Genomic DNA, 16,243 nt, shown 5'->3' on the forward strand with positions numbered 1-16,243 from the left:
GCCCCCTTCCCCTGACAGAAATCCTTTTTATGAGAGCCCTGATATATCTGTATGTATGTTATAAAATGGTATAATATTTAAGACATAACTTTGTGAGAGTCACAGCCAAGGAAAATGCATTTATTAGCATTATCATCTAAAGCCTGATTTGATTAGGCAGGTGGCAGAGTGAAAACCGCACCAGGCAAAACTTAATGAACTGTGGAATGACTATGTTGTACACCTGAAAGCAATGTAATGTGTGTCAACTATGCTTCAGTATAAAAATAAAAATTAAGGCAGGTGATATTATAATTCTTTTTAATCTTCCAAACTGCCTTTTATTATTGCTAGCTAAGAAAATATTTTGACAAGTGAAAGGATATAGGGACTAAAATTAAACTAAAGCAAGTCTACTCTATGTAATTATAACTTCTACATTTTACACCCTGCAGTGTAAATTATTATTAATAAAAAATCCCACACTAAATCCAGAGAGACCGTGAGGAAGGCTTACACAGGAATAAGTTGGATTCTGTCTCTGGTTAGAGACAGAATTGATTAATAGAATAAATCTGCTTGTTTTTAATAACTTACATTTTATCCTGTATAAGTTTTTCTCTTTTATTTATATCTTCAAGACTTTCATCTACATCTTGGGAATATTGTACCAAAGTTAGATTCTGCTCTTCCAGCTCTGTGAGGACTTGAAGTAACTCTTCTGGTTCTTTGAAATAAAGTTCTGGCTCCTAATCAACCAGTAATGAATATGATTTACTTAAAAATATGCTACTTATGCACATATGACTTATCTAGAAAAATACAGTGGTGATGGTGGTGGGGAGAATACCATTCTGATTATAAGAGAGGCATGGGCAGAGAATGGCAAAGAGGCCTATTTCCATTTGAGAGGTGGCCTTCAAAAAGAGGACATTTGGAGTATTAGGGGAGTCGAAAGGTATTAGAGAAGGGAAAAAGGAAGGTGAGGAAAAGAGAAAGGAGGGATGGAGCAGAAGAGGAGACAAAGGCAGGAAAAAGGGAAAGATGGGTCTAGGGAAAGGCAGGAGAGAAGGAATAGAAAAAAGAAAAAGGAGGCCAAGTGCAGGTCATTTTCTCCCCCCGTTTTATTTTATATTTTCCCAAAACTTAATAAATACGTATTACTTTAAGTAAATTTAGTTTTTAAAAAGATGACTTGGGTATTTGCACACCATGTTCATCATATTTACTATAGCCAAGAGGTGGAAGCAACCTAAAAGTCCACTGATGGATGAATGGATAAAGCAAATGTGGTATATCCATGCAATGGGATATTATTCAGCCTTAAAAAAGAAGGAAATCTTGGCACATGCTACCACATGGATGAACCCGGAGGACATTAGGCTCTGTTACAAAGAGACAAAATACAAAACTTTTAGGATGCAGTTAGCTCAAAGTTAGCCTTATAACATTAAAGGGCTGTTTTGTTGAAGGTTGACTTATCTTACAGTATAGATACCCAGTATATCTCAAACTCCAATAAAATGATAAACAATCAAAAAGTGGAATTTTTACAGGATGATTGTAGATAATATGTATATATGTATGTATATATCCTAAATTATTACCTTCTTATAAACATTTATTTTTCATAAAATGATGACAAAGATGAACTATATAGGCAACTGGGAAACAGTATCAAAATCATAATTTCTTCTGGAAATTTGTGGAATATTTGGAGTAAGAAATTTAATTCTTAAAAAATGAGCATTTATACTTTTAACCAAACGCAATATTCAAATCAAGAAAGATAATCTGATTACCAGATCATAGTCCATATCATCATCTAAAAAGAATTCCAAACTATCTTCTGAACTGATACTTTCAGTGAGACTGTAAAAGAAAGAAAATGCCTGGTTTCTGAGCCATTTTCAGAACAGATTTGCTTTTATTTCTAAGTTGTCTTTGGAACCTAACTATAATTCTTTTCAATAACTATAATCTTTTTAAATAGCCTTTTTAGCCTTTTAGGAAACTGCTGTTTGCAGGAATCAATGGATTTCACAGGTATGCAAAAGAAAATCCGATTGAGTCCCAGACAAGGCTGACATATGCAAACAAGTGAGACCACAAGGAAGGGCCAAACCATATGGTACCAATTATTTGAGGTGCATCTACAAAAAAATTTTATAAACACATGACAACGTACATTGCTGCATGTGTTTTGTCACTTCTAATGCAGTCTTGACAAACTAAACATGTGCTCCAATGCTCAAAATAAGGCTAATTCCTAGAGTAATACAATATTTGTCTTCTGAAGAGCTTATTTTTTGAAAATATTTTCTGATCAGGCTGAGGAAATGTTGGTTGGTGGGATGGGAGATGAGGTGCATTCTTTTTTTCTTTTAATATTTATTTATTTTTGAGAGAGAGAGAGAGAATGGGGGAAGGGGCAGAGAGAGAGGGAGACACAGAATCTGAAGCAGGTTCCAGGTTCTGAGCTGTCAAAGCAGGGCTCCAACTCACAGACTGCGAGATCATGACCTGAGTCGGACATTAACCTACTGAGCCACCCAGGCACCTTGAGGTACATTCTTAAAGAATAATTATGTGGTTTGCAAAGTGGCTCTGGAAAAGTCCTTTAAGAAGGATAAATTGAAAATGATTGGAAAATTAAAGAGGCATGGGCTAGGGAGAGAAAGCTGGCTATTGGTGTGATCTATGTAATTAAAACTTTCACAAAAAATACTTCAGGCTTCCCCAGGGACCAACATGGTGGAGAAGTAGGGGGATCCATACTTCCCACGACTCTCAAACAAAGAAGTGCAGAAGCCAAAGGACTTTGAACACCAGAGTCTGAGAGGAAAAGAGACTGAATCTACTAGGAAGAAAATGGGAAAGCTGGAAAAAAGATTGGTGGGTAACTGCGAACTGGGGGAGATAAAAAACGGCCACGTGGGCACAGAGGGCAGGGACCCCTTTCTACAGAGAGACAAAGGGAAGAGAAAGAGTGGCTAGGGGAAGTGTCTGACCATATCTGGACAGGAGAAAGACCTGGGACTGAGACTGAGAGGGATCCGATCTCTAACTGTGGGGCTTTCTTCGGACTGGAGCTGACTCCCTGTTCACACACCTGGGGAGGAGGGGAGCCAGCCCTGGGTGTGGTGGTATGTCAGGGGTTCAGTCCACAATTGGAAAAAGTGGTTCCCTCCCTGTAAGGCTGTGCGATAGCACTGAACCTGCCTGGATCTGCCACTCCCAGGCGCAGTGGCTGGGCTGAGGGCGCAGTCTGCAGGAGGATAACGTGGCTGATTCCCTGTAGTGCTGTGGGAAAAGACAAAGCCCGCCTGTGTCCACCACCCAGGGGCTCGAAGAGAGGGTGGCGACTCAGTTGAAGTGAGGGCGGCGACTCAGTTCTCAGTAAGAGAAGGTGGTCCTCCCTGAAGTGCAGCAGCACAAAGCCAGCTGGGACCACATATCGTCACACTGAGTGGCGCTTCCCCAGTGCCAGAGTGCATGGAGCAGGACTTTGAATCCTAGCCAAGCGCAGGGTCAGGGGAGTTGGCCGAGCAAGAAGGACCACCTCATCTGTGCTCAGGGCACAGTGAGTATGACTCAAATGGAGTCCACCAGGTCCGGCTCCGGCTCCGTGGAGAAGAGACTGGGGGATCACCATTCCGCAACCTCCCCCCACCACCAAGGGATCCCACTCAGGGATCACTCCCGGGGCCCATAATAGAGATGGGTTCGGACTATGCCAAACCAGGCCCCTTGCACTGGGTAACTGCCTATCCGCTGGAGTGACACAGACCCTGCAGACAGCTACTACCTACAAGCGATGCAGCATTGCCTGGATTAACTCTAGGTCAACTCTGGATATACAGATATATTCTTCCCCCTCCCCCATTTCTCCTCCTTATCTCTTCCCTCCTCTAGGCTGGATACTCTAGTTATTGTTCTCTCTAAATAGACACATTTAATCGTCTTGATACATGTTCTGCATCTCCTTTTTTACACTCCTTTCTCTCTCTGAAATAATCAAGCCATATAGTTTCTCTGTCTGGGTAACTTTATCTTCGTGTCATTTTCCCCGCCTCCTTCTTTATTTTCCTTTCTCCCTCTCTGGTTTAAGCCTTTTAGTCTCTCTGCCTAATCAATGTTTATGTTTTCTTCCCCCTCCCCACCCCAGTCATTTCTCTCTTTGTATGTGCTCTTCCATCAGCACCACCTCCACCCTCTTCTTTACTTGTAGTCAGTATTTTGGGTTTTTTGTTTTTAGTCTTTAGTTTTTTGTTTTTGTTTATTTGTTTGTGTTATTTATGTGTTTGCGTGTTTTGTCTCCAGTTTGTCTTTCTGTTTTCCTTTACAGGGCAACTCCAAGGAACAAATCAAAGCACACCTGGTGGAGGGTCCAAAATATCACTACGAGTAGGGTAATAAAATAACTAAAGTCACAACAACAGAGAGCAAGTAACAGTCTCCAAAAAAAACACCTCCTGAAAGGCCAGGCCCTGGACAGTGTATGACCCTCCTTTAATATAGCAGTGCTCACAGGTGCAGAGCACACAACAAGCTTTTAAAACACATAAGGGACAAAAAAACTAGCTAAAATGACGAAATGGAAGAATTCTCCTCAAAAGAAATTCCAGGAAGTAGCTAATGAATTGATCAAAACCTATTTAAGCAATATAACAGAACAAGAATTTAGAATAATAGTCATAAAATTAATACCTGGGCTTGAAAAAAGCATAGAGGAGAGCAGAGAATCTGTTGCTACAGAGATCAAGGGCTAAAACATAGTCATGATGAATTAAAAAACTCTATCAATGAGGTGCAAAATAAAATGGAGGCAGCTGCAGTACGGATTGAAGAGGCAGAGGGGAGAATAGGTGAATAAGAAGATACAATTATGGAAAAAGAAGAAGGTGAGATAAAGTGAGATAAAAAAAATCCAGGAGTATGAGGGGAGAATTAGAGAACTAAGTGATACAATCAAATGGAACAATATCTGTATCATAGGAATTCCAGAAGAAGAAGAAGAGAGAGAAAGGGGATGAAAGTGTACTTGGCCAAATCATAGCTGAGAACTTCCCCCAATCTGGGGAAGGAAACAGGCATTGAAATCCAAGAGGCACAGAGAACTCCCTTCAGACATAACTTGAATCAATCTTTTGCATGACATATCATAGTGAAACTGGCAAAATGCAGGGATAAAGAGAGAATTCTGAAAGCAGCTAGGGATAAACGGGCCTTAACATACAAAGGTAGACACATAAGGGTAGTAGCAGACCTATCTACTGAAACTTGGCAGGCCAGAAAGGAATGGCAGGAAATCTTCAATGTGATGAATGGAAAAAATATGCAGCCAAGAATCCTTTACCCAGCAAGTCTGTCATTCAGAATAGGAGAGACAAAGGTTTCCCCAAACAAACAAAAACTGAAGGAATTCATCACCACTAAACCAGCCCTACAAGAGACCCTAAGGGGGACTCTGTGAGTGAAATGTTGCAAGGACCACAAAGTACCAGAGACACCATTACAAGCATGAAACCTACAGATATCACAATGACTCTAAACCCATATATTTCAATAATAACACTGAATGTAAATGGAGTAAATGCTCTAACCAAAAGACATAGGGTATCAGAATGGATTAAAAAAAACAAGACCCATCTATTTGCTGTCTACAAGAGACACATTTTAGACCTGAAGAAACCTTCAGAGTGAATGTGAGGGGACAGAGAACTATCTATCATGCTACTGGAAGTCAAAAGAAAGCTGGAGTAACCATACTTATATCAGACAAACTAGACTTTAAATTAAAGGCTGTAATAAGAGATGAAGAAGGGAATTATATAATAGTTACAGGGTCTATCCATCAGGAAGAGCTAACAATTATAAATGTCTATGCACCGAATACAGGAGCCCCCAAATATATAAAACAATTAATCACAAACATAAACAACCTTATTGATAAGAATGTGGCAATTGCAGGAGACTTTAAATCTCCGCTTACAACAATGGACAGATCATCTAGACAGAGAATCAATAATGAAACAAGGGCCCTGAATGATACATTGGATCAGATGGACTTGACAGATATATTTGGAACTCTGCATCCCAAATCAATGGAATATACTTTCTTCTCGAGTGCACATGGAACATTCTCCAAGATAGATCACATACTGGGTCACAAAACAGCCCTTCATAAGTATAAAAGAATTGAGATCATACCATGCATACTTTCAGATCACAATGCTATGAAACTTGAAATCAACCACAGGAAAAATCTGGAAAACCTCCAAAACCATGAAGGTTAAAGAACATCCTACTAAAGAATGAATGGGTCAACCAGGAAATTAGAGAAAAAAATTTTTTAAAAATATGGAAACAAGTGAAAATGAAAATACAACAATCCAAATGCTTTGGGATTCAGCAAAGGCAGTCCTGAGAGGAAAATACATTGCAATCCACGCCTATCTCAAGAAACAAGAAGAATCCCAAATACAAAATCTAACAGCACACCTAACAGAACTAGAAGCAGAACAGCAAAGACACCCCAAACCCAGGAGAAGGAGACAAATAAGATCAGAGCAGAAATAAACAATATGGAATCTAAAAAACAGTAGAGCAGATCAATGAAACCAAGAGTTGGTTTTTTGAAAAAATAAACAAAATTGATAAACCTCTACCTAGGCTTCTCAAAAAGAAAAGGGAGAGGACCCAAATAGATAAAATCATGAATGAAAATGGAATTATTACAACCAATACCTTAGAAATACAAGCAATTATCAGGGAATACTATAAAAAATTATATGCCAACAAACTGGACAACCTGGAAGAAATGGACAAATTTCTAAGCACCCACACACTTCCAAAACTCAAACAAGAAGAAAAGAAAATTTGAACAGACCAATAACCAGTGAAGAAACTGAATCAGTTATCAAAAATCTCCCAACAGGGGCGCCTGGGTGGCGCAGTCGGTTAAGTGTCCAACTTCAGCCAGGTCACAATCTCGCGGTCCATGAGTTCGAGCCCCACATCAGGCTCTGGGCTGATGGCTCGGAGCCTGGAGCCTGTTTCCGATTCTGTGTCTCCCTCTCTCTCTGCCCCTCCCCCATTCATGCTCTGTCTCTCTCTGTCCCAAAAATAAAAATAAAAAAACGTTGAAAAAAAAATTAAAAAAAAAAAATCTCCCAACAAATAAGAGTCCAGGACCAGATGGCTTCCCTGGGGAATTCTACCAGACATTTAAAGCAGAGATAATACCTATCCATCTCAAGCTGTTCCAAAAAATAGAAAGGGAAGGAAAACTTCCAGACTCATTCTATGAAGCCAGCATTACTTTGATTCCAAAAGCAGACAGAGACCCAGCAAAAAAACAAAAACAAAAACAAAACAAACCCAACCCAACCAACCAACCAACCAAACAAACAAACCCCCAAAAACCAGAACTACAGGCCAATAACCCTGATAAATATGGATGCAAAAATTCTCAACAGGATACTAGGAAATCGAATTCAACCGCATATAAAAAGAATTATTCACCATGATCAAGCAGGATTCATTCCTGGGCTGCAGGGCTGGTTTAATATTCACAAATCAATCAATGTGATACATCACATTAATAAAAGAAAAGATAAGAACCATATGATTCTGTCAACTGATGCAGAAAAAACATTTGACAAAATTCAGCATTCTTTCTTAGTAAAAGCCCTCAAGAAAATTGGGATAGAAGGAACATACTTAAACATCATAAAAGCCATTTATGAAAAGCCCACAGCTAATATCATCCTCAATGGGGAAAAACTGAGAGCTTTCCCCCTGAGATCAGGAACACGACAGGGATGTCCACTCTCACCGCTGTTGTTTAACATAGTGTTGGAAGTTCTAGCATCAGCAATCAGACACCAAAAGGAAATCAAAGACATCAAAATTGGCAAAGATGGAGTCAAGCTTTCACTTTTTGCAGATGACATGATACTATACATGGAAAACCTGATAGACTCCACCAAAGGTCTGCTAAAACTGGTACATGAATTCAGCAAAGTCACAAAATACAAAATTAATGTACAGAAATCAGTTGTATTCTCATACACTAATAATGAGGCAACAGAAAGACAAATGAAGAAACTGATCCCATTCACAATTGCACCAAGAATCATAAAATATCTAGGAATAAACCTAACCAAAGATGTAAAAGGTCTGTATGCTAAAAACTATAGAAAGTTTATGAAGGAAATTGAAGAAGATACAAATAAATGGAAGTTTATTCTTCTGATTGGAAGAATAAATATTGTTAAAATGTCAATACTACCCAAAGTGATCTACACATTCAGTGCAATCCCAATCAAAATTGCACCAGCATTCTTCTCAAAGCTGGAACAAGCAATCCTAAAATTTGTATGGAACCACAAGACCCTGAATAGCCAAAGTAATATTGAAGAAGAAGACCAAAGCAGGAGGCATCACAATCCCAGACTTTAGACTCTACTACAAAGCTGTAATCATCAAGACAGTATGATATTGTCAAAACAGACACATAGACAAAAACAGACACATAGACCAACGGAATAGAATAGAGACTCTAGAATTGGACCCACAAATCTTTGACAAAGCAGGAAAGAATATCCAATGGAAAAAAGACAGTCTCTTTAACAAATGATGCTGGTAGAACTGGACAACAACATGCAGAAGAATGAAACTAGGCCACTTTCTTACACCATTCACAAAAATAAATTCCAAATGGATGAAGGACCTGAATGTGAGACAGGAAACCATCAAAACCCTAGAGGAGAAGCAGGAAAAAACCTCTCTGACCTCAGCTGCAGCAATTTCTTACTTGACACATCTCCAAAGGCAAGGGAATTAAAAGCAAAAATGAACTATTGGGACCTCATCAAGATAAAAAAGCTTCTGCACTGCAAAGGAAACCATTAACAAAATGAAAAGGCAACCAATGGAATGGGAAAAGATATTTGCAAATGACATATCAGATAAAGGGCTAGTATCTAACATCTATAAAGAACTCACCAAACTCCACGCCCCAAAAACAAATAATCCAGTGAAGAAATGGGCAGAAAACATGAATATACACTTTTCTTTTTTTTTTTTTTCAACGTTTTTTATTTATTTTTGGGACAGAGAGAGAGCATGAACGGGGGAGAGGCAGAGAGAGAGGGAGACACAGAATCGGAAACAGGCTCCAGGCTCCAAGCCACCAGCCCAGAGCCTGACGTGGGGCTCGAACTCACAGACCGCGAGATCGTGACCTGGCTGAAGTCGGACGCTTAACCGACTGCGCCACCCAGGCGCCCCGAATATACACTTTTCTAAAGAAGACATCCAGATGGCCAACAGGCACATGGAAAGATGCTCAACGTCACTCCTCATCAGGGAAATACAAATCAAAACCACACTGTGATATCATCTCACGCCGGTCAGAGTGGCTAAAATGAACAAATCAGGAGACTATAGATGCTGGCGAGGATGTGGAGAAATGGGAACCCTCTTGCATTGTTGGTGGGAATGCAAATTGGGCAGCCACTCTGGAAAACAGTGTGGAGGTTCCTCAAAAAGTTAAAAATAGATCTACCCTATGACCCAGTAATACCACTGCTAGGAATTTACCCAAAGGATACAAGAGTGCTGATGCATAGGGGCACTTGCACCCCAATGTTGATAGCAGCACTTTCAACAATAGCCAAATTATGGAAAGAGCCTAAATGGCCATCAGCTGACAAATGGATAAAGATGTGGTTATATATACAATGGAATCCTAGTTGGCAATGAGAAAGAATGAAATCTGGCCATTTTTAGCAATGTAGATGGAACTGGAGAGTATTATGCTAAGTGAAATAAGTCAGGCAGAGAAAGACAGATACCATATGTTTTCCCTCTTATGTGGATCCCGAGAAAATTAACAGAAGATCAGTGGGGAGGGGAAGGGGGGAAAAAAAGTTACAGAGAGGGAAGGAGGCAAACCATAAGAGACTCTTAAATACTGAGAACAAACTACGGGTTGATGGGGGATGGGGGAGAGGGGAAAGTGGGTGATGGGCATTGAGGAGACCACCTGTTGGGATGAGCACTGGGTGTTGTATGGAAACCAATTTGACAATAACATATATATATACACATATATATATATATACACATATATATATGTATATATATGCATATATAGTATATAGTATACTATATGTATATATGTATATATATGTATACATATATGTGTATATATATGTATATATAGTATATAGTATATATATATATATATATATATATATATATATATCGCTTTCAAGTAGAGGGTAGTAATGAAGGGGAAAGTGAATAAGTGGGTTAGGGGAGGAAGGAGATTCTAGAGCTATATGGAAGAATGAAATCATGGGACCCAAGAGTAGAAAGAGCTACTAGGGCCAAAAGAGAAGAGACAAAGATGACTCCAACATTTGTAATCTGTGAGCCTGGAATGATGGAAGTAGCCCTAACAAGATGGAGAACAGTTTAAGGGTAAGATAAGAAAAAGATTAATATTTTCTTTGTTCGTGTTGAGTTTGAGGGGACAAAATACCTACCTGGAACTGCCCTTTAAGTGATGGGAAAACAGAGAAAGAGCCATTGACGTAAGCGAATATTTGGGAAATGTCCCCTGAGAAAGCATTTGATAACTATTGTCCTACCCAACTCTTCTCTTGATCCAGTGGTATCATTTTCTTTTCTTTTTCTTTTTTTTCAATGTTTTATTTCTTTTTGAGAGAAACAGAGCACAAGTCGGCTCTGTCAGCACAGATCCCGACGCAGGATCTCACAAACCATGAGATCATGACCTGAGCTGAAGTTGGGTGCTTAATTGGCTGAGCCACTCAGCTACCCCAGTGGAAGTCGGATGCTTAACTGACTAAGCCACTCAGGCGCCCCAGTGGTATCATTTTTTAATTAGTCTTTTCCCACCTCTCTGAAATTCTTGTTACCTTTTTGGTTTCCTTTCTGACATAAATGTCTATGGTTTCTCAGCTTTCTTCCCCTCTCATTGTACCCACTCTTTTGGGGTTATTTCATCCTCTCTCATAGATTCCACTACTGCTAATATACTAATGGCTCCCACATATCTATCTTTTTCTCTTGAGCTCTAGACTTCAATGTCTAACTTCCAGTGGACATCAATGTCCACTTGGCTGCCCTACAAGGAGCTAAAAATAAGACAATCCAAAATCATACTCCTTATTTTCCTTTTCAGGCCTGCTCCCCTTACTGTGATCCCAAAATTATTGAATGACAACACTATATACTCCATTGCCCCCCAGAAATTTGAGAGTTATCTTTGACAAAATTTGTGAGTTTTTTGACCACTCTCTTTTCCTCACACTTCCCCCAATCTTTTATGTGAGCCTTTCAAAGCCTGTCAATACCACTTCCCTGAGGCGTCTCACAGCCCTTCCTTCTTTGTTCCTACGGCCACTATCTTATTGAGGCAGTTCATTATATCTCCCCTGAATTGTGACAACAGGCTCCTAACTGTCCCTTCTTATCTCTATTTTTGTCTCCCTCCATTTTATTCGATAAAATACTCCCACATCCAATTTGCTAAAATGCAAATCCAATTGAGTCTCTGTTACACTCTTGCTTAAAACACTCAGTGTCTCCCCAGGACCCCTGGGACAAATCCAGGCTCCTTAGGATGGCACCACGCTTACCTGCTCATGATACAGTACTTATCTGCCCCTTGAGCCTCTCACTTTCACAGAACCAACCTCTGCCACCTCTGTGACAAAAGGCTCCAACTTCTCCCAGAGCTTGTCTTCCCCGATGCCTCCTCCTCTCACCAGACTCAGCTTGGATGCCATCTGTTCTGGAGAGTGTTCACTTATCCTGCCCTTGCTCTCCTACTCCCTCACCTGTCATCTGGGTTAAGAGTTCTTCCTTTGCATGCCTGTGGCACTCTGAGCTTATCTTTCCAGTGGTATTATCTATTATATTGTAGCTGACTAATCCCTTGTCTGTTTTCTCACTAGATGATAAGCTTCTTGAGGGTAGAAACTGTGTTTTATTTACTGTTGGGTCCACAGGTCATTCAATAAGTACTGGTTGAATGAATGAAAGAAACTATGAGAGTGGTGAGCTTTCTGAGGAGTGAATGTGGTGCTTGCATGTTACTGTGTGTATTGATAGATTCAGAAAAAGCAGTTGACAAAATTCAATGCTCATTTATGATAACTCACAGAGAAATTAGACTAGAGAGGATTTCCTGAAGTTGATAGGTTATCTGTATAAAAATCCTACAGCTAACATTTTACTTAATGGTGAAAACCCGAACCCTCTTAAGACTGGACAAGGCAAGGATGTCTCCTCCCACTACTATTATTCCACATAGAATGTTCTACTCACTGCAGTAAGGCAAGAAAAGGATATAAAAGGCATACGTATCATAAAGGAAGAAATAAAACTGTTTCTATTTGCAGATGACATGGTGGTCTACATGGAAAATCCAAAGGAATATAAAAAAAACCCCAAAGGAACAAACCCAAAATTCCTGGAACTAATAAGTGAACTCTTCAAAATCAGAGTATATGAAAGTACAACAATCAATTGTATTTCTATATACTAGCAATGAACACAAGAACACTAAAATTAAAAATACAGTTCCATTTACAATTTCTCAAAAAGAAAAAAAATAGGAAAACTATTATGTTTAAATCTGACAAAATATGCACAGGGCCTGTATGCTGAAAACTATGAAAAGCTGATGAACAAAAATCAAAGAAAATCTAAATGAATGGAGAGACATACTATGTTCATGGATTGTAAGAGTTAATATAGTTAAAGATGTCAGTTCTCCCCAAATTGATATACAGGTTCAAATTTGTTTCCTAGGGCTGCTGTACCACAAAGAAGGTGGCTTAAAACAACAGGAACTTATTCTCTCACAGTTTTGGAGGCTAGAAGTCCAAAATCAAGCTGTCAGCAGGGCCATGCTCTCCCTGAAGTCTTCAGGGAAGAATCGCTTCCATGCCTTTCTTTTAGCTTCTTGTGTGGTTGGCAATCATTGGTGTAGTTTGGCTTGTAGATGCATCACTCCAATCTCTGCCTCTGTTGTCATATGGCGTTCTTCCTGCATCTCTGTGTCTCTTCAGGATACCAGTCATACTGGATTAAGGGCCTACCCTCATGGATTCAATTTGCTTATACCTACAAAGATCCTATTTCTAAATAAGGTAACATTCATAGATAGTACCATGGATTAGACTTTAATATATCTTTTATAAAGATATAGGGAGACATAATTCAAACCATAAAAAGGTTTTAACACAATTCTAATGATTCCAGCAAGTGTTTTTTTTTGTAGATATAGATAAAATTGTTCTAAAATTTGCATGGAAAGCCAAAGGAACTAGAATAGTCAACAAAATTTTGAAAAAGGAATAGAGTAAGAAGAACCAGTCTAAATGATTTCAAGACTAATAGCTTATAGTAATAAAGACCATGTGGTATTGGTGTTAGACGGCCACATAGATCAATGGAACAGAATAGAGAATCTGGAAACAGACCTGAACAAATATGCCTGATTTTTGACACAGATACAAAAACAATTCAGTGGAGAAGCCATTTCAACAAATAGTGCTAGAGCAATGGACATCCATAGGCAAAAAACAAACAAACAAACAAACAAACAAAAAACCTCTTAATCTAAATCTCATACCTTATTCAAAAATAATTAACCTAAAATCGATCACAGACTTAAATGTAAAACTATAAAAACTTTTCAGAGAAAACATGAAAAGTAATCCTTGGTGTCTAGGACTAGTTTAAAGTTTTAGACCTGACATGAAAAGCATGATCCACATTAGAAAAGATTGATAAATTGGACTTCCATCAATATCAAAATCTTTTGTTCTACAAAAGACCCTGGTAAGAGAAAGGACAATCTTCAGACTGAGGGGAAATATTTGCAAGCTACATATCCACAAAGGGCTAATATAGAAATATATAAAGAATTCTCAAACTTCAACAGTAAGAAACAAAACCAGACAATCCAGTTAGAAAACTGGCGAAAGACGTGAACAGACATTTCACAAAACAAGATATAAAGTTATCAAGTACATGAACAGATGTTCAACAACATTAGTTACTAGGGAAATGCAAATAAAAAGCACAAAAGATAGGAAGATTATGCATCAAAAAAAAAAAAAAAAGGATGAGATAATGCCATTTGCAACAACATGAATGGACATAGAGTATTATGGTAAATGAAATAAATCAGACGAGAAACACAAGTACCATGTGATTTCACTCATATGTGGAATCTAAAAGGCAAATGAATAAACAAAAAGGAGAATCAGACCTATAAATACAGAGAACAAACTAATTATTTGTCTTCCAGAGAGGAGGGGGTTGGGGGATAGGCACAATGGGTGAAGGGGAGTGGGAGATACAGGCTCCCAGTTATGGAATGAATAAGTCATGAGAATAAAAGGCACAGCATAGGAATATAGTCAAAGATATCATAATAGTGTTGTATGATGACAGATGGTAACTACACTTGTGATGAGCATAGCATCCAATTACTATATTGTACACCTGAAACTAATGTAGTATTGTATGTTGACTATACTCAAATAAAAAAGAACCAGAAATAAGATTTTTTTTTAGAAAAAGCACAATAAGATATATACATCAATCAGAATAGCTAAAATTTTTAAAAATCAAAATGGTAAATGTTGGTGAGAATGGAGAGAAACTGGATCCCTTGTTCATTGCTGGTGGGAATGTAAAATGCTACAGCCACTCTGGGAAACAAATTGGCAGTTTCTTTAAAAACTGTGCATGCACCTGCCATCCAACTCAACAGTTGCACTCTAGGCATTTATTCCAGAGAAATGCAAATTCTGTGCACACAAAAAAATTGCACAAATATATTTATAGTAATGTTATAGCTCCACTCTAGAAACAATCTGGATGTTGTTCAATGAGTGAATAGTTAATTTGTAGTGTGTACATATCATCTACAGTTGGCTCTGGAACAACACAGGGGTTAGGGGAGCCAACCCCCTATGCAGTCAAAAATCCACACATAGCTTTTGACGCCCCCAAAACTTAACTACTAATAGCCTACTATTGACCAGAATCCTTACCAATAACAGTCAATTAATACATATTTTGTATGTTATATGTATTATATACTATATTCTTACAAAGTAGGCTAGATGAAAGAAAATGTTAAGAAAATTATAAGGAAGAGAAAATACATTTACAGTACTGTACTATATTTATTGAAAAAAATTCCACATTTAAGGGAATCTTCACAGTTCAAACCCATGTTGTTCAAGGGTTAACTGTAAATACTACTCAGCAATGAAAAGGAACCAACTATTGATAGATCCAACAGCCTGGATGAACCTTCAGAGAATTATCCTCTGTAAAGCATCCAATCCCAAAAGGTTACATAATGTATGATTGCATTTATATAACATTCTTGAAATGACAGAAATCAAAGCAATAGAGAACAGATTAGTGGTTGCCAGGAGTTAGGGAGAGGAGGAGGGAGGGAAGTGGGTATACTGCTAAGGGGCATGATGAAGAATCCTCATGGTGATGTTCTGTATTTGATTGCATCTTGACTGTATCAATGCCAATATCCTGGTTGTGATATTGTACTACAATTTTGCAAGATGTTACCATTGGGGGAAACTGGTTACGGGTACATGGATCTCTGTATTTCCTAAAACTATGTGAATCTACAACTATCTCAAAATAAAAAATTTAATTAAAAACAAAACATTGATTGTTAAATGCCACAGAAGTGGAGCAACTTCAGGGTCCCTAGAATTCAGAGTATGGTATCTGCACTGACTTTTGTCATGTGTGATTGTCATGGCCCAGATCCTTTCCTTGGGGCCAGTGTACCCATCCTGGGCATCAGTATATTTTCTTAAAGCTTCCCTGGGATAGGCAGGGTTGAGAACTAGCAATTTATTAGAAAAATAATGAGTATAATTGAGTCAACAAACAAATAAGGGGCAAAACAAACAATGCTTTGTGGTCCTATTGCAGCGATTTTGAATGACCTTGTAAAACTGCAAACACGGGGGTTGGCAGAGTAGCTTAAGAAACAATTAAGCAATGGTTCTGAGAGGGCCAGACCCAAGATGCAAAGGGTAGGCAATTTCTGCAGATGGCAGTGGCAGGCACTCATGAAAGAATGAGGGGAGCCCTGTGAGAACTCCATCAACTCAGGAGCACCCAGAAATGGCAACCACTACCTCCAGGATCTGTTAGGATGGGT

The 16,243-nt window shown here is 38.7% G+C and overlaps 1 protein-coding gene across 2 annotated transcripts in view; it reads right to left on the minus strand.

The window, feature by feature from the left end:
* CCDC38 (coiled-coil domain containing 38) overlaps positions 1–16,243 on the minus strand; it is a 59,079-nt gene that overhangs the window by 14,051 nt on the left and 28,785 nt on the right. For both annotated transcript variants that reach the window (XM_049626106.1, XM_049626105.1), the window contains 2 exons: positions 1,782–1,851; positions 577–728 (listed from right to left, as the gene is read on the minus strand). In XM_049626106.1, the coding sequence (XP_049482063.1) occupies positions 577–728; positions 1,782–1,851 (222 nt within the window). The remainder of the gene's footprint in view (positions 1–576; positions 729–1,781; positions 1,852–16,243) is intronic.

The sequence above is a fragment of the Panthera uncia genome, chromosome B4 (assembly GCF_023721935.1).
Source record: "Panthera uncia isolate 11264 chromosome B4, Puncia_PCG_1.0, whole genome shotgun sequence".
Lineage (NCBI taxonomy): Eukaryota > Metazoa > Chordata > Mammalia > Carnivora > Felidae > Panthera > Panthera uncia.